Source organism: Punica granatum, chromosome 7 (assembly GCF_007655135.1).
Source record: "Punica granatum isolate Tunisia-2019 chromosome 7, ASM765513v2, whole genome shotgun sequence".
NCBI classification, from domain to species: domain Eukaryota; kingdom Viridiplantae; phylum Streptophyta; class Magnoliopsida; order Myrtales; family Lythraceae; genus Punica; species Punica granatum.
This window is the reverse complement of record NC_045133.1, coordinates 11,411,707-11,429,559: the sequence shown is the minus strand read 5'-3', so window position 1 is coordinate 11,429,559 and position 17,853 is coordinate 11,411,707. Positions and strand designations below refer to the sequence as shown.

Below are 17,853 nucleotides of genomic sequence, written 5' to 3'. Positions count from 1 at the left end.
GGATGGTAACTTATGTGGCCAAGACTAGTCTGAAGATTGAACGATCCCTTAGGAGACCAATTGCAGCACCAAAGCCTATGCCCCTATGATGCCAATGGAAGCATGAAAAATTCAGCCTAATGCATATGTCAAGCAGGTTGCTAAAGGCAGAGACCATGGACTCTAGTTTCTTAGACAACAATCTAGCTATGAGGTTTACTCCAGTGGTTGGGAAGAAGATTGTGAAACATACTGGGTATAGGAGTAAAAAGAAAAAGGTATAGACCAAGATCTTCTATATAACCACTGAGCATGGCTGCCTTAAAGTCAAAATATAGTCCTCTGACAAAACAAAAATATATGGGACTAAAGATATGGAGATTGAAGCGCCTGTCATGGAAACCAAAAGCAAGAGTAAAAGGACACATAAACCTTTGGAAAGAGAGGAAGGTGAAAACATGCCAACTGACCTAAGGGAGGAGGTTCCCTCACTAGTGGAATGCAACATGGTGTCTATTTTGTCAACTGATTTCCAGGCATAATACCAAGGGGCTTGAAGGATGATATGGAAAAAACACACTTGCCAGTAAGGAACTGGACTTAGGTGGAATTGATGAGATGATTGAGGAAGGATTGAAATCAGGTCAAGATTTTGAAGAACTTTTCTATTTATGTTTTGCTAGACCAATAAACGATAGTGTTTCTAGTCATCTCCGAGCGCTCTTTACCACTAGTAAAATAGGTAAATTCACTATTGATAAGACCCTAATAGATAATGGGGCTGCTGTGAATTTAATGTCAAGTAAGACTTTCAAACGAAAGCCCGTAGATGTGATGATTTGTGGGTTTACTTAATTAGGCCTTAAAACAAAAGGTATGATTAAAATCCCTGCAACAGTGGGAACATATACAAGACCTACTACCTTCTTTGTGGTAGATACTCGATCAACCTACAAAGTACTATTGGGAAGAGAATGCTTCCATGCTACTTCTTGCATTCCATCTTCTTTACATCAAATGCTTTATCTCTAAAATAGACATGGCTATGAGGCTGTATATGCTAACCCAAGTCCTTTCATATATGACATTTGTGTGGCTAACACAGGTGATAATGATGATGTTTGAGGAGATGAGCTAATTTCTGACGAAGACTTCAATGAATCTGGTGCCATGAACTTTTTGGAAGAGGACATGACCTAAAAGCTAGTCGAGGAAGCTCAAAATATGTTCTCACCCCTAGCTTTGGGAAGAACAATCTCCAATGAATTCAATCAACTCATAGCATACCTTTAATCTTGTCACCCTGTTGGTGACAAGATCGTTTAAGAGGGCTTTAGGACAACTTTATGTTTTGAAAATTCCGACTTATTGCAATTTCTATTATGGATACATATTTTGTATCATGTACAAAACTACGTATTCCAGACCTTGTTTATACATTAGTAAAGTGGATACTTTTGTTTGCGTAAATTTACTACCAGTTTACCCGCATCGCATCTGCTCATGTTAGATCTTGTGGAAGCTTATTCACGTCCAGAATTTGAACTCGAGTTTCTATTGCAAAAGAAAAAAACATGTTGATAAATACGCAGACTCAAACTTGTTGGACCATTCAGAGTTACACCGATTCGGTTCGAAGTCAACAAAAATCAATGAGGCGAGTAAACAACCCACTTTCACTGACACTAATGAGCTACAAGAAATTGAGTTAGGAAATCCCAGTGAAGGTAGGATAATCATGATATGTAAACACTGAGATAATGAGTTCAAACAATCGCTTACTGAACTCCTAGGAAAGTATAAAGATGTTTTGCATGGTATTATAATGAAATGCCCGGACTAGACCGAAGTCTAGTAGAACATCGTTTACCTTTAATTCCTGGTTGTATACCAGTCAAACAATTGGCTCCGACTACGTAGGATGCTTTGATAACTCCAATCAAGAAGGAAATTGACAAGTTGGTCAAATCAGGATATATCCAGCTAATGAGATATGTCGAAAGGATATCAAGCATAGTCCCAATCAAAAGGAAGAATGGCAAAATCAGAATTTATATTGTCTTCAGAGATCTTAATAAAGTCACTCCCAAAGATGAATATTCTATGCCTATCGCAGATGTGTTGATTGACTCGGTAGCATGCCATGAGATCATGACTTTAATGGATGGGTATTCATGATATAATCAAATCTATTTTAACGAAAATGATGTTCATAAAACCGCTTTTCGTTGCTCCAACAACATAGAGAGCTATGAATGTGATAGCCACCTATCAGAGAGTTATGAATGTCATTTTTCATGACCACATTAGAAATACTTTGGAAGTGTACATTGATGATATCATTGTCAAATCCAAAGAGAAACATAAGCATTTAGCCAAATTGGAGCAAACATTCATTAAAATGCAAACACATAAGCTTAAGCTAAATACCCTCAAAAGTGCTTTTGCTGTTGAGGCAGGAAAATTTCTTGAATTTATCATTCACAAATGAGGAATTGAAATTGATCCTAACAAATCCAAAGCTATTTTAGAAGCTGAACCACCTCGATCAATAGTAGAATTACAGAGGTTCCTTGGATCAGTGAATTATTTAAGAAGGTTCATTTCTAACTTGGCCATTAAGGCATAACCTTTCTCATCTTTGTTTAAAGCAAAAACAAGGATGAATTTGTATGGGTCGAAGAACACCAAAAGGCCTTTGATGAAATCAAAATGTACTTAAGTTCTCCACCCGTGTCAGTTGCTCTAAAACCCGGGAAACCATTGAAACTTGACATATCGATTGTTCAAAAGTCCATAAGGGCTACGCTAGCACAAGATGATGATGAAAGAAAAGAACATGTTGTCTTTTACCTTAGTAGGTTAATGAATGATGCGGAGCAAAGATATCCTCTTACAAAACATATATGCTTAGCATTATACTTTGCTATTAAGAAATTAAAGTACTATGCCTTAGCTTATGAAATTAAGGTAATAAGTGCGCTTTATGTCCCTAAGTACTTATTTGATATTCCTTTTACACAAGGGAGGTTAAGTAAGTGGAGGCTTTATTTGCGTCAATTTTATATTAAGGTAGTAAAGCAAACAGCCATAAAAGGACATGCTATAACATATTTTATTAGCTATTTTTGTAAAGAAGCTGCCTATATTAAACTTGTACCGTGGAAACTATGATATGATGGTGCCACGAATAGCAAAGGAAGAGGAATAGGTGTAGTAATCAAATCACCAATTGGGATCACTATCCAAATATCGTGTCCTATTCCAGAAGAATGCACTCATAACCAAGCAGAATATGAAGCTCCAATTGTTACAATTGGGTGATAGGACCGTGGAAATTAGAGGAGACTTTCAGTAGGTGATGAACCAAATTGTTGGGATTTACAAGTGCCAAAATCAAGTGCTTGCAAGATGTTTAGAAAACGTAAAAAAAATAGGCTTAAAAGCTTTGACGATGTGATATCAAGTCACACCCCGAGAGCTGCCAACGAGCAAGCTTATTGTTTGGCTCAAATGGCATCAGGAATAGAAGTTTCCACTGATCACCTAGCCTAACATGCTATCATTGAGCATGGTGAACTCATTCTAAGTACAGAACAAAGTGAGGAACATGAGGTGTGTGTTCTGGAGATTGGAATAGGTGATTGGAGAAAACCTATCATCGACCAATTGCAAAATGTAACATCTAGCAGAGAAGGCATTCAGGGCAAAAGTTATATTTTGGTAGGAGATGAACTATATAAGAAGACGGTAAATGGCATGCCTCTAAGATGCCTTGATTGGGATACCGCCCATAAAGTGATAGCAGAAGTTCATGAAGGATTGTGTGGGGCCCATCTTACTGGAGACAAAATGAAACAAGTTCTCGGAAGACAAGGTATATATTGGCCACAAATGTATAAAAGTTGTTTGGATTATGATAAAGGTTATGAAACATGTTAAAAGTTTAGCAATATTACTGGAGCGCCGGCAACGAAATTAAAGTCCATCATCAAACCTTGGCCATTTAGAGGTTGGGTTATGGACATTATCGGAGAGATCAATCCTGCTTCAAGTAAGCAGCACGCGCATATTTTAGTCACCACTGATTATTTTACAAAGTGGGTAGAGGCTAAGCCATATAAAGCCATTAATCAGAAAAATGTGATTCAATTCATTAAAGAAATGATTATATCTCGGTTTGGACTTCTTCAAACTATTACACTTGACCAAGCAACCATCTTCACTAAAGGAGAAATTCAAGAATTTGTCGATACTTTTGGTATTAAGTTGGTTCATTCATCAGCATACTACCTACAGGCCAATGGGCAAGCTAAATCAACCAACAAGTTTATTCAAAGGGCTATTATTCAAAACACTATTGATAAAAACTCTCGTAATTGGCACGAAATGCTAATTGATGTGTTATGGGCTTATAGGAACACAACAAGAGAGTATGTTAGAGCCTCTCCTTACTCACTTACATTAGGATTAGAAGTTGTACTACCGAGAGAGGTGGTGGCGGAATCATTCAGAGTTGTGTTCTAAGACCTCAGTGAGAAGGAGTATTGAGGAGTACTGATCTCTGAATTGGCTATTTGGATGTCAAGAGGGTTAGGGCTCTTGACAGGATCAGGTGCCAGAAACTCAGAGCCGAATGCGCTTACAATAAGAAAGTACACTCAAAATCATTTAAGATCGGTGACTTGGACTGGAAGATAATTTTCCTAATAGGTCATAAAAGCCATGTACTAGGAAAATGGTCACCTACTTGGGAGAGACCTTATCAAGTACAATTAGTGATGAGTAAGAAGACTTATCTAATCAGTAAACCTGATCAACCGCAAGTGACTAGGCAAATGAATGGCAAATATTTGAAGAAATTTATGCCATCTATTTGGGACAAGTATTCAAAGGAGATTCAAGAAATGTATCATGAATTGTGGAAACAATATCTGGAATGCTAGTGTCTGAATTGAAGTCATTCATATATAAGGAAAAGCAAAGTACACATAAACGGCTGTCCTTCGGAGTAACAGAAATGACAGGCAACAATAGCTAGTAAACACTAGAATACTAAAATAATATCAAAAGATTACATCTACCAAGCCTGGCAAGGTGGATCCTTCTACTTTTATCTTCTCCATCATAATCACCAAACGGCTAATCCAAGTAGTAGGAGGTGGGTGAAGCAGCTTCTTCAAAAAATTCAGAGCAAAATTTGTTGATCAAATGATATGCACTCTCTGCTATAATAAGCAGAAGGGCACAAGAGCGTTGACATTTGCCATGCAAATAAGCCAGGTGTTCCTCTGCTTTAGACATTTTCTACTTGGCAAAACTGAATTGCTCACTTATTCCGGCCATCCTATTGGTGCCATGAGCTAATTCCTGGCGATAGTAATCAAAGGCGCAAGGATAAAGTTATGCGTCATAGTTTTCTACCGCACAGGAGAGGAGAGAGTTCCTTGAAGCCTTAATCTCAGTATCAAACTTGCACTTGATACATTTTTGGGTCCACTTGCATAATTCCTCCGACCAATGGTTGGACGAGTCATTGGCATCTTGGTAACCAGTGGAGGTTTGTTTGGCCTTGAGCAATGCTTTGAGAGTATCCTTGATTATGCTAAGCCAGGCATTCATTTTCGGTTTAACATCAGCGATAGCAATGAAGGACATCCGGCATTTTAGTCGCTGGATGTGGCGGTAGCTACCAGCGTCAACAGCTTTACAGATGCCTAATTTATGCTCAGCCATCAATTCCTGGAGCCATTGAGGGAATTGGGAAATGCAGACTTTTCCTTTCTTGTTGAGCATGACTTCCTGATAATCACAATTTTGTGAAAAGAAAGCAGACAAATGGGAAGTCAGTTCAAGGAAAATGAATTAAAGATCTCACCTCAATAGGCTCAGGAGATTTTTTCTTGGTCGAGGGCAGAGAAATCTAATCGTTAGATGTTTCAGGAAGATTAAGAAATGAAGGACCACTTGGGGACTCAAATTCAAAAACAAGAGGATCATACATATCCGTTGCAAACGTTAAATTCTTTCCTTGCCCCATGGTTGCTCGAGATGAGTAATGGATCAGTTAGGCCTAGTAGTGGAGACAACCGCAGCAAGAAGACTCGGATTAAGTTACACGTGTCCCGATCAAAGGGGCACGTGGGTTTATTAAAGATCTCCAATCTTATCTAAAGTAATTAAGCCACTTCGAGCAAGTTAGAAGGTTGACTTGAGGACCAAGTTAGGAGCGTCTAAACGACATCATCAGGAAATGTTGGTGCATGTCGAAGTATTGATATGCTAGATATATTGCTCGGAATTGAAATGGAGATTACTTAAAATATTTGATTTCATTTCATTGACTTTTATAATTACAATATAAAAAAAATAAAAGGAAGAAAAGGACTGATTTTTCTTAATTCTACCCTAGTCCAAATCAGAAAAAAATTTGGTCTCTCCTTGAAACCATTTGAGAGATTTGGGAGAGTAGGGGAGTACTTCTCGTCCTCCGAAGAGGAGAGGACGTTATCATTCAGGGCGACATCATATTCCTCTCCATCTGCTTCATCTGCCTCCTCTTCCTCTTCATCTTCTTGCTCTTGCACAACAAAGGCAGGAGCAGTAGAGGCTTCGACTTGAAAGTTCGGAGGGGAGATCCCTGAACATCGGCACCACTCACCATGAACGGAGTGGTCGGAAGCTTCTTCTCCTCAAATGCCAGCACGTACTTTGGGCATCCGAGTAAACAGGTCCCGAACGATGCCAGTGAGCGCCGTCAGGATTTGGGCAGTACCCTTCACCCCAAGGGGACAGCCCCTGGTTTTAAGGGAGGTGCCCTTCACCTCGATGCTGTCAACCATGCCGGAGACGCTTCCATAGAGGACAGAGGACCACTCCCTCATACCCCTCAAGTATTGAGGGAGGTCCATGGCACGCCTCAGCGAGTCGTGGTACTCCATCAGCTGAGGCAATCCCCTGTCGCGCGGGTGTCATTTTTAGGACTTTGCCGCCGATCTCGGGGTGTTCTATCAGTACATGTAGCCTAAGACCCAATTCGGGAATGGAGTCGCCACTACACCGTTTAATTTGACCGGTGAGCCACCTAAAGTCACATACGGGATCATGATACTAATTGCTTAAGGATTTTAAGTTCGACTCAATCTTTTTAACCAGAGAAATGAGTCTTGGGACTTTGTTACGATATTAGAGGCCCTCAAACCAATAACTTGCCCTTTTGGTACCTTCCTGGGCTCATAATAGTGCTAACACTTTTTATCGTCAAAGTCGAGTTATTTAATCATAGGGTCGGGTCTACATTCACGAATGTACAAGAAAATTAAATAATGAATTATAAACTTCGCAAGATACACGTGCTTATACAATTATAGAGTTCGACTCAAAACGGGCCACACATTCGAGTCAAGAAAGAATGAAAAGGGTCATACCTTCAAGCCAATCAATACATAGGCTATACATTCAGGCCAACATTCACATAAAGGACCAAGTGGACATAGAAATGGGCCTAAGGCCCAAAAGAGAAAAATGGGCCTAGGGCCTCTAACTTAGAAAAATTCTAACGTAATTTCCTATGTCTACTTATTTTATTTGCAGTTTTTCGATTTTATTCACATGGCCATATTTACGTGAATTAGCCGATTAATCCCCAAAATTCTACGGAGTGATCCTAATCCCTCAATGTTAATTTAATTTGACCATCAATTTGAATCCTAAGACTCAATTAATGAGTTAATCACCCTTGATCCCCGTGACATGTGTCGATATACACTATTATCCATTTTAACACAAGAACCCGAATTATTACTCCGATTAAACCAAGTGATCGGCTTTAATCTCTTTTAGGGAACCCCGGGTCGTCAAACAAGCAATAAATGCCCCTTACAATACCAAAATACCAACGGGGGACTCTAAAACACACTAAATGAACAACTTCTGACAACTAGACTCAGTTATCTAAGCCTTGGAAGCATTCTCAAGGCATTATTTGAATAAAATGACTCAACCATTTGACATTTATGAGGGCTTCTTCAGTTTGGACGAATTTTAGCTTGATTTCTCACTTCATGGACTTCCCTTGACCTTTGACAAATTCCCCTTCTCATTGGACTTCTTCCTGGGTTTATAAAGCTTGGGCTTGGCGCCATCGAACTTCTCCATAAATTCAGCCTCTAGGGCCTCCACATCAATCTCCCTCACTTGAGAAAAGCTCGACCTCGAGCTTGGTAGCTCCGGATACAATGGCTCCTGTGAATCAAAATATGGGAAAATATCTGCGACATTAAAAGTGCGGGAAATGTTCATGGACGCTGGAAGGTCGATGACGTAGGCATTATCATTGATTTTCTTCGGCACCTTATAAGGACCATACTTTTTCGGGTTGAGCTTGTTGTAGTTTCCAACCGGTAACCTCTCCTTCCGAAGAAACACCATAACCATATCACCATCCGAAAAGAGCTTTTCCCGTCAATGCTGATATGTCGCCTTCTTATACGTTGCATTAGCTTCCTCGAGCTTATCCTTAACTTTCACCCTTGGCTCTTGGATGTGCTCGGCAAGTGACTCAGCTGCAACACTAGAATGGGCACCCTTGGGTAGTTTGAGCAAATCCACCGCATGTCGAGGGACCTTTTGGTAGACAATAGAAAATGGGGACCTTCCCGTTGCGCTATGGACAACGCTGTTATAAGCAAACTCGGCTTGCGAGATAACAAAGTCCAACTGTTTTGGCTTGTCTCCACAAATGCACCTAATCATTTACCCAAGGTCCGATTCATGGACTCAGTTTGGTCGTCCGTTTGAGGATGGGCGGTGCTGCTGAACTTAAGAGTTGCGTCAAACATACGCCACAGAGTAAGCCAAAAGTGACTAAGAAACCGCGAATCTCAATCTGACACTATAGACTTAAGCATGCCGTGCAAGCGAACTACCTCCTTGAAGAACAACCGGACCACACTTGATGCATCGGTAGTCTTGCGGCATGGGGTGAAATGCGCATCTTGGAAAACCTATCCACCACAACGAAAATAGAGTCCATACCTTGCTGAGTTCGAGGAAGACCCAACACGAAATCCATGGACAAGTCCTCCCAAGCATCCTCGGGAACAGGCAGCGGCATATACAACCCGGTATTTTGCGAATGCCCCTTAGAAGTTTGGCACGCGCTACACCTTTGGACGTACTTCTCCACATCACGCCTCAACTTTAGCCAATAAAACCTCTCTGATACCACTGCGAGTGTCTTATCCCGCCCAAAATGTGTTCCAAGACCTCCTCCATGCAAGTCCCGAATAAGCTTCTCGCATAGAGACGTTCGAGGAATACATAGCTGATTTCCCCGCATTAGATACCCCTTGAAAATATGGAAATCTCCGGCTTCTTCGTGCCTTTCAAGCTTGGACTATGTGGCAGCGAAGTCCTCATCTTGTGCTTATTCGCCCTTTAACTCTTCGAACCCAACCAACTCAGCCCGCATTTCGACCAGAAGAGCAGCCCGGCAGCTTAATGCATCAATCACTCGATTGTTTACTCCCGACTTATGCACCAACTTGAATGGAAACTTTTGGATGAAAGCCGACCAGCGAGCATGCATGTCACCAGTCAACCTCTTTTACGTGCTCAAGTATTTCAAGGCCTGATGATCGGAGTATAATATGAACTCTTTCCCAATAAGATAGTGCTCCCAATGCTTCAAAGATTGGAAGACGGCGTAAAATCCTCATCATAAGTTGACCACTTCCGACGAGCATCATTCAATTTCTCACTAAAGAAGGCCATGGGTCTCTTTTCTTGCGAAAGCACAGCCCCAACGCCCACACCACTAGCATCGCACTCAACTTCAAATAGCTTATCAAAACTCGACAAAGCAAGCACAGGGAGTTGAACATAACTTCTTCTTAATCAATTCAAAGCTCTCATCAGCTTCCTTTCCCTAATGAAACCTACCCTTCTTCAAACATTAAGTAATTGGGGACATAATAGAGCTGAAATCACGAATAAATCGCCTATAAAATGTAACCAAGCCATGGAAACTCCGAACCTCCCCTACTGACTTCGGCGTAGGCCAATCATGAATCGCCCAAACCTTCTCCTCATCTACCCGAATACCATTAGCACTCACAATAAATCTGAGGAACAACAACTCTGATTTCATGAAACTACACTTCTTCATGTTCACATAAAGCTTGTTCTCACGCAACACAAGCAAAACCTCATGCAAGTGCTCTAAATGCTCCTCAGCTGATTTGCTATATATTAAGATATTATCAAAGTATACCACCACAAAACGCCCAATGAAAGACTTGAGTACCTGATTCATAAGCCTCATGAAGGTGCTTGGGGCATTGGAAAGGCCGAATGGCATGACAAGCCGCTCATAGAGGCCATCCCTTGTTTTGAACGCAGTTTTCCATTCATCTCCTGGTCGAATACGAATCTGGTGGTATCCACTCCGCAAGTCGATCTTTGAAAACACCGCTGACCCATGGAGCTGATCCAACATATCATCGAGCCGAGGAATAGGAAACTTGTAACCCACCGTGATTTTGTTGATTGCACGGCTGTCCACGCACATACGCCAACTCCCATCCTTCTTTGGCACTAGTGGAGCTGGAACCGCACATGGGCTAAGGATTTCTCGAATATGCCCCTTTCGCAGCAACTCTTCAATTTTCTCCTTCAATATTGCATTCTCCTTTGGGCTCATCCGATAATGTGGTAAGTTTGGCAAACTTGCTCCCGGGATCAAGCCTATTTGGTGCTGAATATCACGCATCGGAGGTAACTCATCAGGAATAATCTCCTCAAACTCGGCTAGTAGAGCTTGCACTTCTTCGGGAGTCTTCTCTTCTTGCTGAGTAATAGGCAGCTCCTTTACGATCAATATATGCATCTCTCCCGACTCCTTGAACTTCGCATCCATCTCTCGCTCCGAATGTGACTCAATCAGGAAAGCCGTACTATCTCCCTTCACATCAGCTTTGGGGCTCGACTTCTTAGACATAGGCAACAAAGTGTATCGCACCCCTTCCTTCACCAATTGATAGGTGTTGTCACGCCCCAAGTGCTTTGAATCGTTGTCATACTTCCAAGGATGCCCGAGTAAAAGATGGCACGCTTCCATATCCACAAGGTCGCAATACACCTCATCTCGGTAGCGGCCAATAGAAAACGGCACCTTGCAGCGTTCATTCACTCGGATCTCTCCCACGGCTTTAATCCAACCAACAGAGTATGGATTGGAATGCTTTTCCATAGGCAGCTTCAGCTTCTCCACCACTGCCTTCCTGATAATGTTCTCTTGGCTGCCACTATTAATGATCACAATAAATGGACGAGACTTGATCAAGCAACGGGTTTGAAATAGCTTGTTCCGCTGAGACTCATCTTCTTGCTTCGGGGCCAACATCAACTTCCTTATTACGAGAGCTTGCGAATAATCATCCTCATCGTATACTCCCGCGTCTTGCTCGTCATCTGGACTACAAAGCACGTCTTCAACATCATCTTCTGCCTCTACTACAGCCAATGTCTTTCTACAAGGGCAATCACTTGAACGGTGCCTCGGCTGATTGCATTTGTAGCACTTGAGATCTGATTGTTGTTTGGAGGAATTCGAATTTCGTACACTATCGGAAACCGGTGCAGCCCGCCTTTCGGCCACCTTATCCTTTATCCCTTGTTCGGATTTGCTTGTAGATCCCAGAAAGAAAGTTCGCCCCTTGTCGTCTTGTGACTGAGTCGAATTAGCAAAATTCTTCCGAAAAGTACTCCTCCGCTCTTGCAACAACAACTTAGCCTTTAAGGCCAAGCTCCGTGCCTAATCGATGGTGGTAACTATTTGAACCCCTATCTTGTCTCGAAGGACGGGTTTCAACCCATCCAAGTACCTTGCCACCTGTTGCCCTTCCGACTCACTCAACGCATTCCTTTAAGCCAATTGCAAGAACCCCTTCTCCTTGTAGTCGTCAACGGATCGTTGCCCTTGAAGAAGAGGTGTTGCTCATAATCAGGGGGCAAAAATCCGCTTCATACCCTGCCAGCACCTCACGGGCCCTCTCCCTTCAAGAGCTCGGTTTCCTTGCATTCGATCCCACCAAGCTGAGGCACCCCCTTTCAACGGGTAGGCCACCAACTTCACAAGCTTCTCCTCAGGGACCTCCATGAATTCGAAGAACTGCTCCACCTCCAACAGCCAATCGAGGAAATCCTCAATGCTAAGGCACCCATTGAACACCGGAATGTCCACTTTCAACTTGAAATCATCAGCTTAGCGTCGATCCCTATGATGCCGATTTCGAGGTGCCCGCTCGAACAAGAGTTCCTCATCGTCATCCGAGTCATCGATCACTAGCATCCTCCGAGGAAGACACTGAGGTGCACGGGGTGCAACTCTCTCCGCCCGACCATCATCCGCATCGCCTCGATCACGCAGCCCAAGAGCATTAAGTCGGTTGAGGATCTCGTGGAGTGTTTGCTCCACTTGCCCGACTCGTTGACCAAGAGCTGCTACGTCAGCCGCCTCCCGCTCATCGGCGTTAACACGGTTCCGACCAGCGTCGTCAGCCATGGACAGACCTAGGCGAGTTCCCAAGATCTGATACCACCTAACGCAACGAGGATCGGCAGAACTCAGCCCAAACACGTCAAGACCAAGCAAAAGAAGGATAGAACAAACACTAAGCAGAGCTCAGCAATATGAAAAGGAAATAGAAAGTAATTCATTACCTCAAATTCGTCCAACCCCCATACATATATGCTTACAACTATCAAACTCCAGCACAACAAGTCAAACAAGCAATAAATGCCCCTTACGATACCAAAATACCAATGGAGACTCTAAAACACACTAAATGAACAACTTCTGACAACTAGACTCAATTAACTAAGCCTTGAAAACATTCTCAAGGCATTATTTGAATAAAATGACTCAACCACTTGACATTTATGAGGGCTGCTTCAGTTTGGATGAATTTTAGCTTGATTTCTCACTTCCTGGACTTCCATTGACCTTGGACAAATTCCCCTTCTCATTGGACTTCTTCCCAGGTTTATAAAGCTCGGGCTTGGCGCCATCGAACTTCTCCATAAATTCAGCCCCTAGGGCCTCCACATCACGATTAAAGTATTTTCTTTTTCAGTTAATTAATTTTATCCTAGCATATTCGCATTAAAATTTGAATTCCCATGTTCATCACTGCAATTCTATAATAATAAAAATATACAATAATAAAAATATGTGTAATTCAAATTGGTAATATCTGTGTAATACAGCACTGCAATTCTTCCAGTTCGAATGCTAAATTCGATTAAAGTAGTTTTTTCTATGTAATTATACCAATTAGATTGTTAAAACAATATGAAATAGACTTATATTATACATATTTGTAAGCAATATTGTATCTAATAAAAATAATTGTATTTAACAAAAAAAATAGCATTTGTTTTATATAATAATTAAATATTTTCGATGTGTTTTGGAGATTTTTTTAATTTAAAAAATAGTAAAAATAAAAATATCCAAAAGTTAACAACTAGAATTGGTAACATCTGAGTAATTCAATCAATTCGACGCTATAATTCTACCAATTTGAATTTCACATTATATAGCGATGCAATTTTAGCATTTTGGGGGTGATTTTTTATAATTATAAAAATAGTAACATCCTATTAATTCAACCAATTTGAAAATGCAATTCTACCAATTCGAATGTTAAAACAACATGAAATAGACTTATATTATACTTATTTGTAAGAAATATTTGTATTTGATAAAGATAATCGTATCTAATAAAAATATTTTTCCAAGTAATTCTATTTCATTGAAAATAATTTATACAAGTAATATTTTCCAAGTAATTGTTACATGTTTTTTTTGTGCACGTACTTTTTTGTGAAATAATAATTAAATTAATTATTATTTCTAGCGCATGGCGACATGTGGCGAAGCCCACATGGGAACATTCGTTCTGGCGGCACATGGCGGAAGCTGTAGAAACCAATGATTACACATAGCGCAATCTGGTTAACTGTTCTAGACATTATATATCATATATTGATTCGAATGTTAAAACAACACGAAATAGACTTATATTATACTTATTTGGAAGTAATATTTGTATTTAATAAAGATAATTGTATCTAACAAAAATAATTTTTCCAAGTAATTATATTTAACTAAAAATAATTTTTTCGAGTAATATTTTGCAAGTAATTATTCTATGTGATTTTTTTGTGCAAGTGCTTTTTTGTGAAATAATAACTATTTAATTATTGTAGCTCGACACATGGCGATACATGGAGAAGCCCACATGGGAACATTCGTTTTGGTTACACATGACGGAAGTTGGAGAGACTAATAATTACACGTGGTGCGACTTGATTAACTATTCAATGCATTATATATTATATATTGATTCGAATTTCACATTATATACCGATGTAATTCTAGTGTTTTGGGAGTAATTTTTATAATTATAAAAACAGTACCATCCGAGTAATTCAACCAATTCAGCATTGCGATTCTACCAATTCGAATGTTAAAACAGCATGAAGTAGAGTTATATCATACTTATTTGTAAATAATATTTGTATTTGATGCAGACAATTGTATCTAATAAAAATATTTTCCAAATAATTATATTTAATTAAAAATCATTTTAAAGTAATATTTTCCAAGTAATTGTTATATATGATTTTTTTGTGCATATGCTTTTTTGTGAAATAATAACTATTTAATTATTATTGCTAGACACATGGCGACACGTGGCAAAGAACACATGGGAACATTTGTTCTGGCAACACATGGCGGAAGCTGGAGAGACCAATGATTACATGTGATACGACGTGGTTAACTGTTTCAAACATTATATATTATATATTGATTCGAATGTTAAAAGAACACGAAATAGACTTATATTATACTCATTTGGAAGCAATATTTGTATTTAATAAAGATAATTGTATCTAACAAAAATATTTTTTCCAAGTAATTCTATTTAATTAAAAATAATTTTCTAAGTGATATTTACCAAGTAATTGTTCTATGTGCTTTTTTTGTGCATGTGCTTTTTTGTGAAACAATAACTATTTAATTATTATAGCTCGACACGTGGCGATACGTGGCGAAGCCCACATGGGAACATTCGTTTTGGCTACACATGGCAGAAGCTGGAGAGATCAATGATTAAACATGGCGGGACCTGATTAACTGTTTCAGACATTATATATTATATATTGATTTGAATTTCACATTATATAGCGATGTCATTCCAATGTTTGGGGGTAATTCTTTTATAATTTTAAAACAGTACCATTCGAGTAATTCAACCAATTCAGAATTGCAATTATACCAATTCGAATGTTAAAAAAATATGAAATAGAATAATATTGTACTTATTTGTAAGTAATATTTGTAGTTAATAAAGACAATTGTATCTGATAAAGTATTTTTTCCAAGTAATTCTATTTAATTAAAAATAATTCCAAGTAATTGTTATATGTGATTTTTTTGTGCATGTGCTTTTTTGTGACACGTGGTGAAGTCCACATGGGAACATTCGTTCTGTCGACACATGGAGGAAGTTGGAGAGACCAATGATTACCTGTGGCACGATTTGTTTAACTGTTCCAAGTATTATATATTGGTTCGAATGTTAAAACAGCATGAAATAGACTTATACTATACTTATTTGTAAGTAATATTTGTATTTAATAAAGACAATTGTATCTAATAAAAATATTTTTTTTCAGGTAATTCTATTTAATTAAAAATAAAATTTTCAAGTAATATTTTCCAAGTAATTGTTATATGTGATTTTTTTATGCATTTGGTTTTTTGTGAAATAATAACTATTTAATTACTATAGTTCGACACATGGCGACACGTGGTGGAGTCCACATGGGAACATTCGCTCTGGTGGCACATGGCGGAAGCTGGAGAGACTAACAATTATACGTGGCGCAACCTGATTAATTGTTCTTGGCATTATATATTATATATTGATTCGAATTTCACATTATATAGCGATGTAATTCTAGCGTCTTGGGGTATTTTTTATACTTATATAAACAGCAACATCTGAGTAATTCGATCAATTCGTCACTGCAATTCTACCAATTCGAATGTTAAAACAACATAAAACAGACTTATATTATACATATCTTTAAGTAAAATCTGTCTAAAGATAATCGTATCTAATAAAAATACTTTTTCCAAGTATTCGTTATATGTGATTTTTTTGTGCATGTGCTTTTTTTGTGAAGTAATAACTATTTAATTATTATAGATCGACACATGGCGACACGTGGTGAAGTCCACATGGGACACATGGTGGAAGCTGGAGAGACCAATGATTGCACGTGGCGCGATCTGGTTAACTGCTTCAAGCATTATGTATTATATACTAATTCGAATGTTAAAACAACATGAAATAAACTTATATTATACTTATTTGTAAGTATTATTTGTATTTAATAAAGATAATTGTATCTAATAAAAATATTTTTTTCAAGTAATTCTATTTAATTAAAAATAACCTTTCCAAGTAATTGTTATATGTGATTTTTTTTTGTGCATTTGTTTCTTTGTGAAATGATAATTATTTAATTATTATAGTTTCACACATGGCGACACATGATGAAGTCCACATGGGAATATTCGTTTTGGCGACACATGACAGAAGTTGGAGAGACCAACGATTACACGTTGCGCGACTTGATTTATTGTTCTAGGCATTATATATTATATATTGATTTGGGTTAGTTAATTGTGCCTTAATCATGAACTCTGCATATTTTCCCTAATATGAATTACTTTTTAATTATAAAAATACACGAATTTTTTTTTTAACTATTAATGCAACAGACCCACGATTGTTGGGGTAATTTCGCCTTTAGAGCTCTTAACAGTTAGCAAACTTATTGAACTTCAATGAGGCTAGTACTGTGAACGTAACTTTTTCAATCGTGATATCCCTTCTAAAAGATAGCAGTATGGCCGCAAAGTTGGATTTCTTTTTCCAGATTTCTTTTTTTAAACTTTATTTAAAATTTTCTACTAACATTTTTTTTTAATTTTCTTACTATTTCTCATTTTCAAAATATTTGATTTGATTTGATTTTTTCTAATTTCATTTTATTTTTACCAAAATTTTCTAATTTCCTATTTTGTTAAAATTGTTGTGAATTTTTCTCCTTTTTTTGAACTTTTTTGCATTTTCCAAATTTCTTATACGTTTTATCTTATTTTGGAATTTCTAATGTTTTAAATTTAATTTTACTTTTCTTTTGTTATATTTATTAGTCTTTCTTATGTTGTTTTATTTTTTATTTTCTCTGAATTTTAATTTATTTTTCTTGAATTGTTCTAAAATTTTATAGTTTTATTTAATTTTTTTGAATGTTTGCCCCTTTTATGAATTATTTTATGTATTTATATTATATTGGAAAATTACTTCATAGAACAAGATTTTTCATTTAATCTTTTTTATGAGACAATACAATTTACTTTAATTTCACCAAATAGCATGAAATTTTTTAATTTCTTTCACTATATAGCACAACATCAATTTGCTTTGAAAATGTCACATAAAGCGGACATAGCACCAGGGGCGGATTTACATTGAGGATTATGGGGTCAATTGACCCCACTTTAATTTCAAAAATTGCAAAACTCTAAAAGAAATGTGTTAATTTGGCTTTTTTTAAAAAAAAATTCCATCTAGATATGGTGCAAAATAATATTTGAATCCCACCTCTTCTCTCAATCTCTCTCTTGAATTGGAATTATTTTTCCTTTCGTCTATTTTCTCACACTTTCAATTATGAATAAGGAAAAAAGTTTTCTAGACCATTTATAGTTCTTTTCGAACTCAAATC

The 17,853-nt window shown here is 38.1% G+C and overlaps 1 protein-coding gene across 1 annotated transcript; it reads right to left on the bottom strand.

Annotated features, from left to right (window-relative positions):
* Nucleotides 1-9,666: 9,666 nt before the first annotated feature.
* Nucleotides 9,667-12,544, bottom strand: LOC116214398. The gene is made up of 4 exons (XM_031549807.1): nucleotides 12,291-12,544; nucleotides 12,026-12,191; nucleotides 10,016-11,794; nucleotides 9,667-9,822 (listed from the first exon to the last, which is right to left on the bottom strand). Exons 1-4 carry the CDS (start codon nucleotides 12,542-12,544, stop codon nucleotides 9,667-9,669), a joined length of 2,355 nt encoding a protein of 784 aa, XP_031405667.1.
* Nucleotides 12,545-17,853: the final 5,309 nt, after the last annotated feature.

What these genes read in the sequence shown, in the direction of transcription:
- LOC116214398 (XM_031549807.1), bottom strand. Translation starts at nt 12,544, where the DNA reads ATGGCTGACGACGCTGGTCGGAACCGTGTTAACGCCGATGAGCGGGAG. An exon ending in GATGACGATGAGGAACTCTT is followed by an intron (nt 12,192 to 12,290) that starts GTTCGAGCGGGC and finishes TGGGTGCCTTAG; the next exon opens with CATTGAGGATTTCCTCGATT. An exon ending in CGCCGAAGTCAGTAGGGGAG is followed by an intron (nt 9,823 to 10,015) that starts GTTCGGAGTTTC and finishes AGTTTTGATAAG; the next exon opens with CTATTTGAAGTTGAGTGCGA.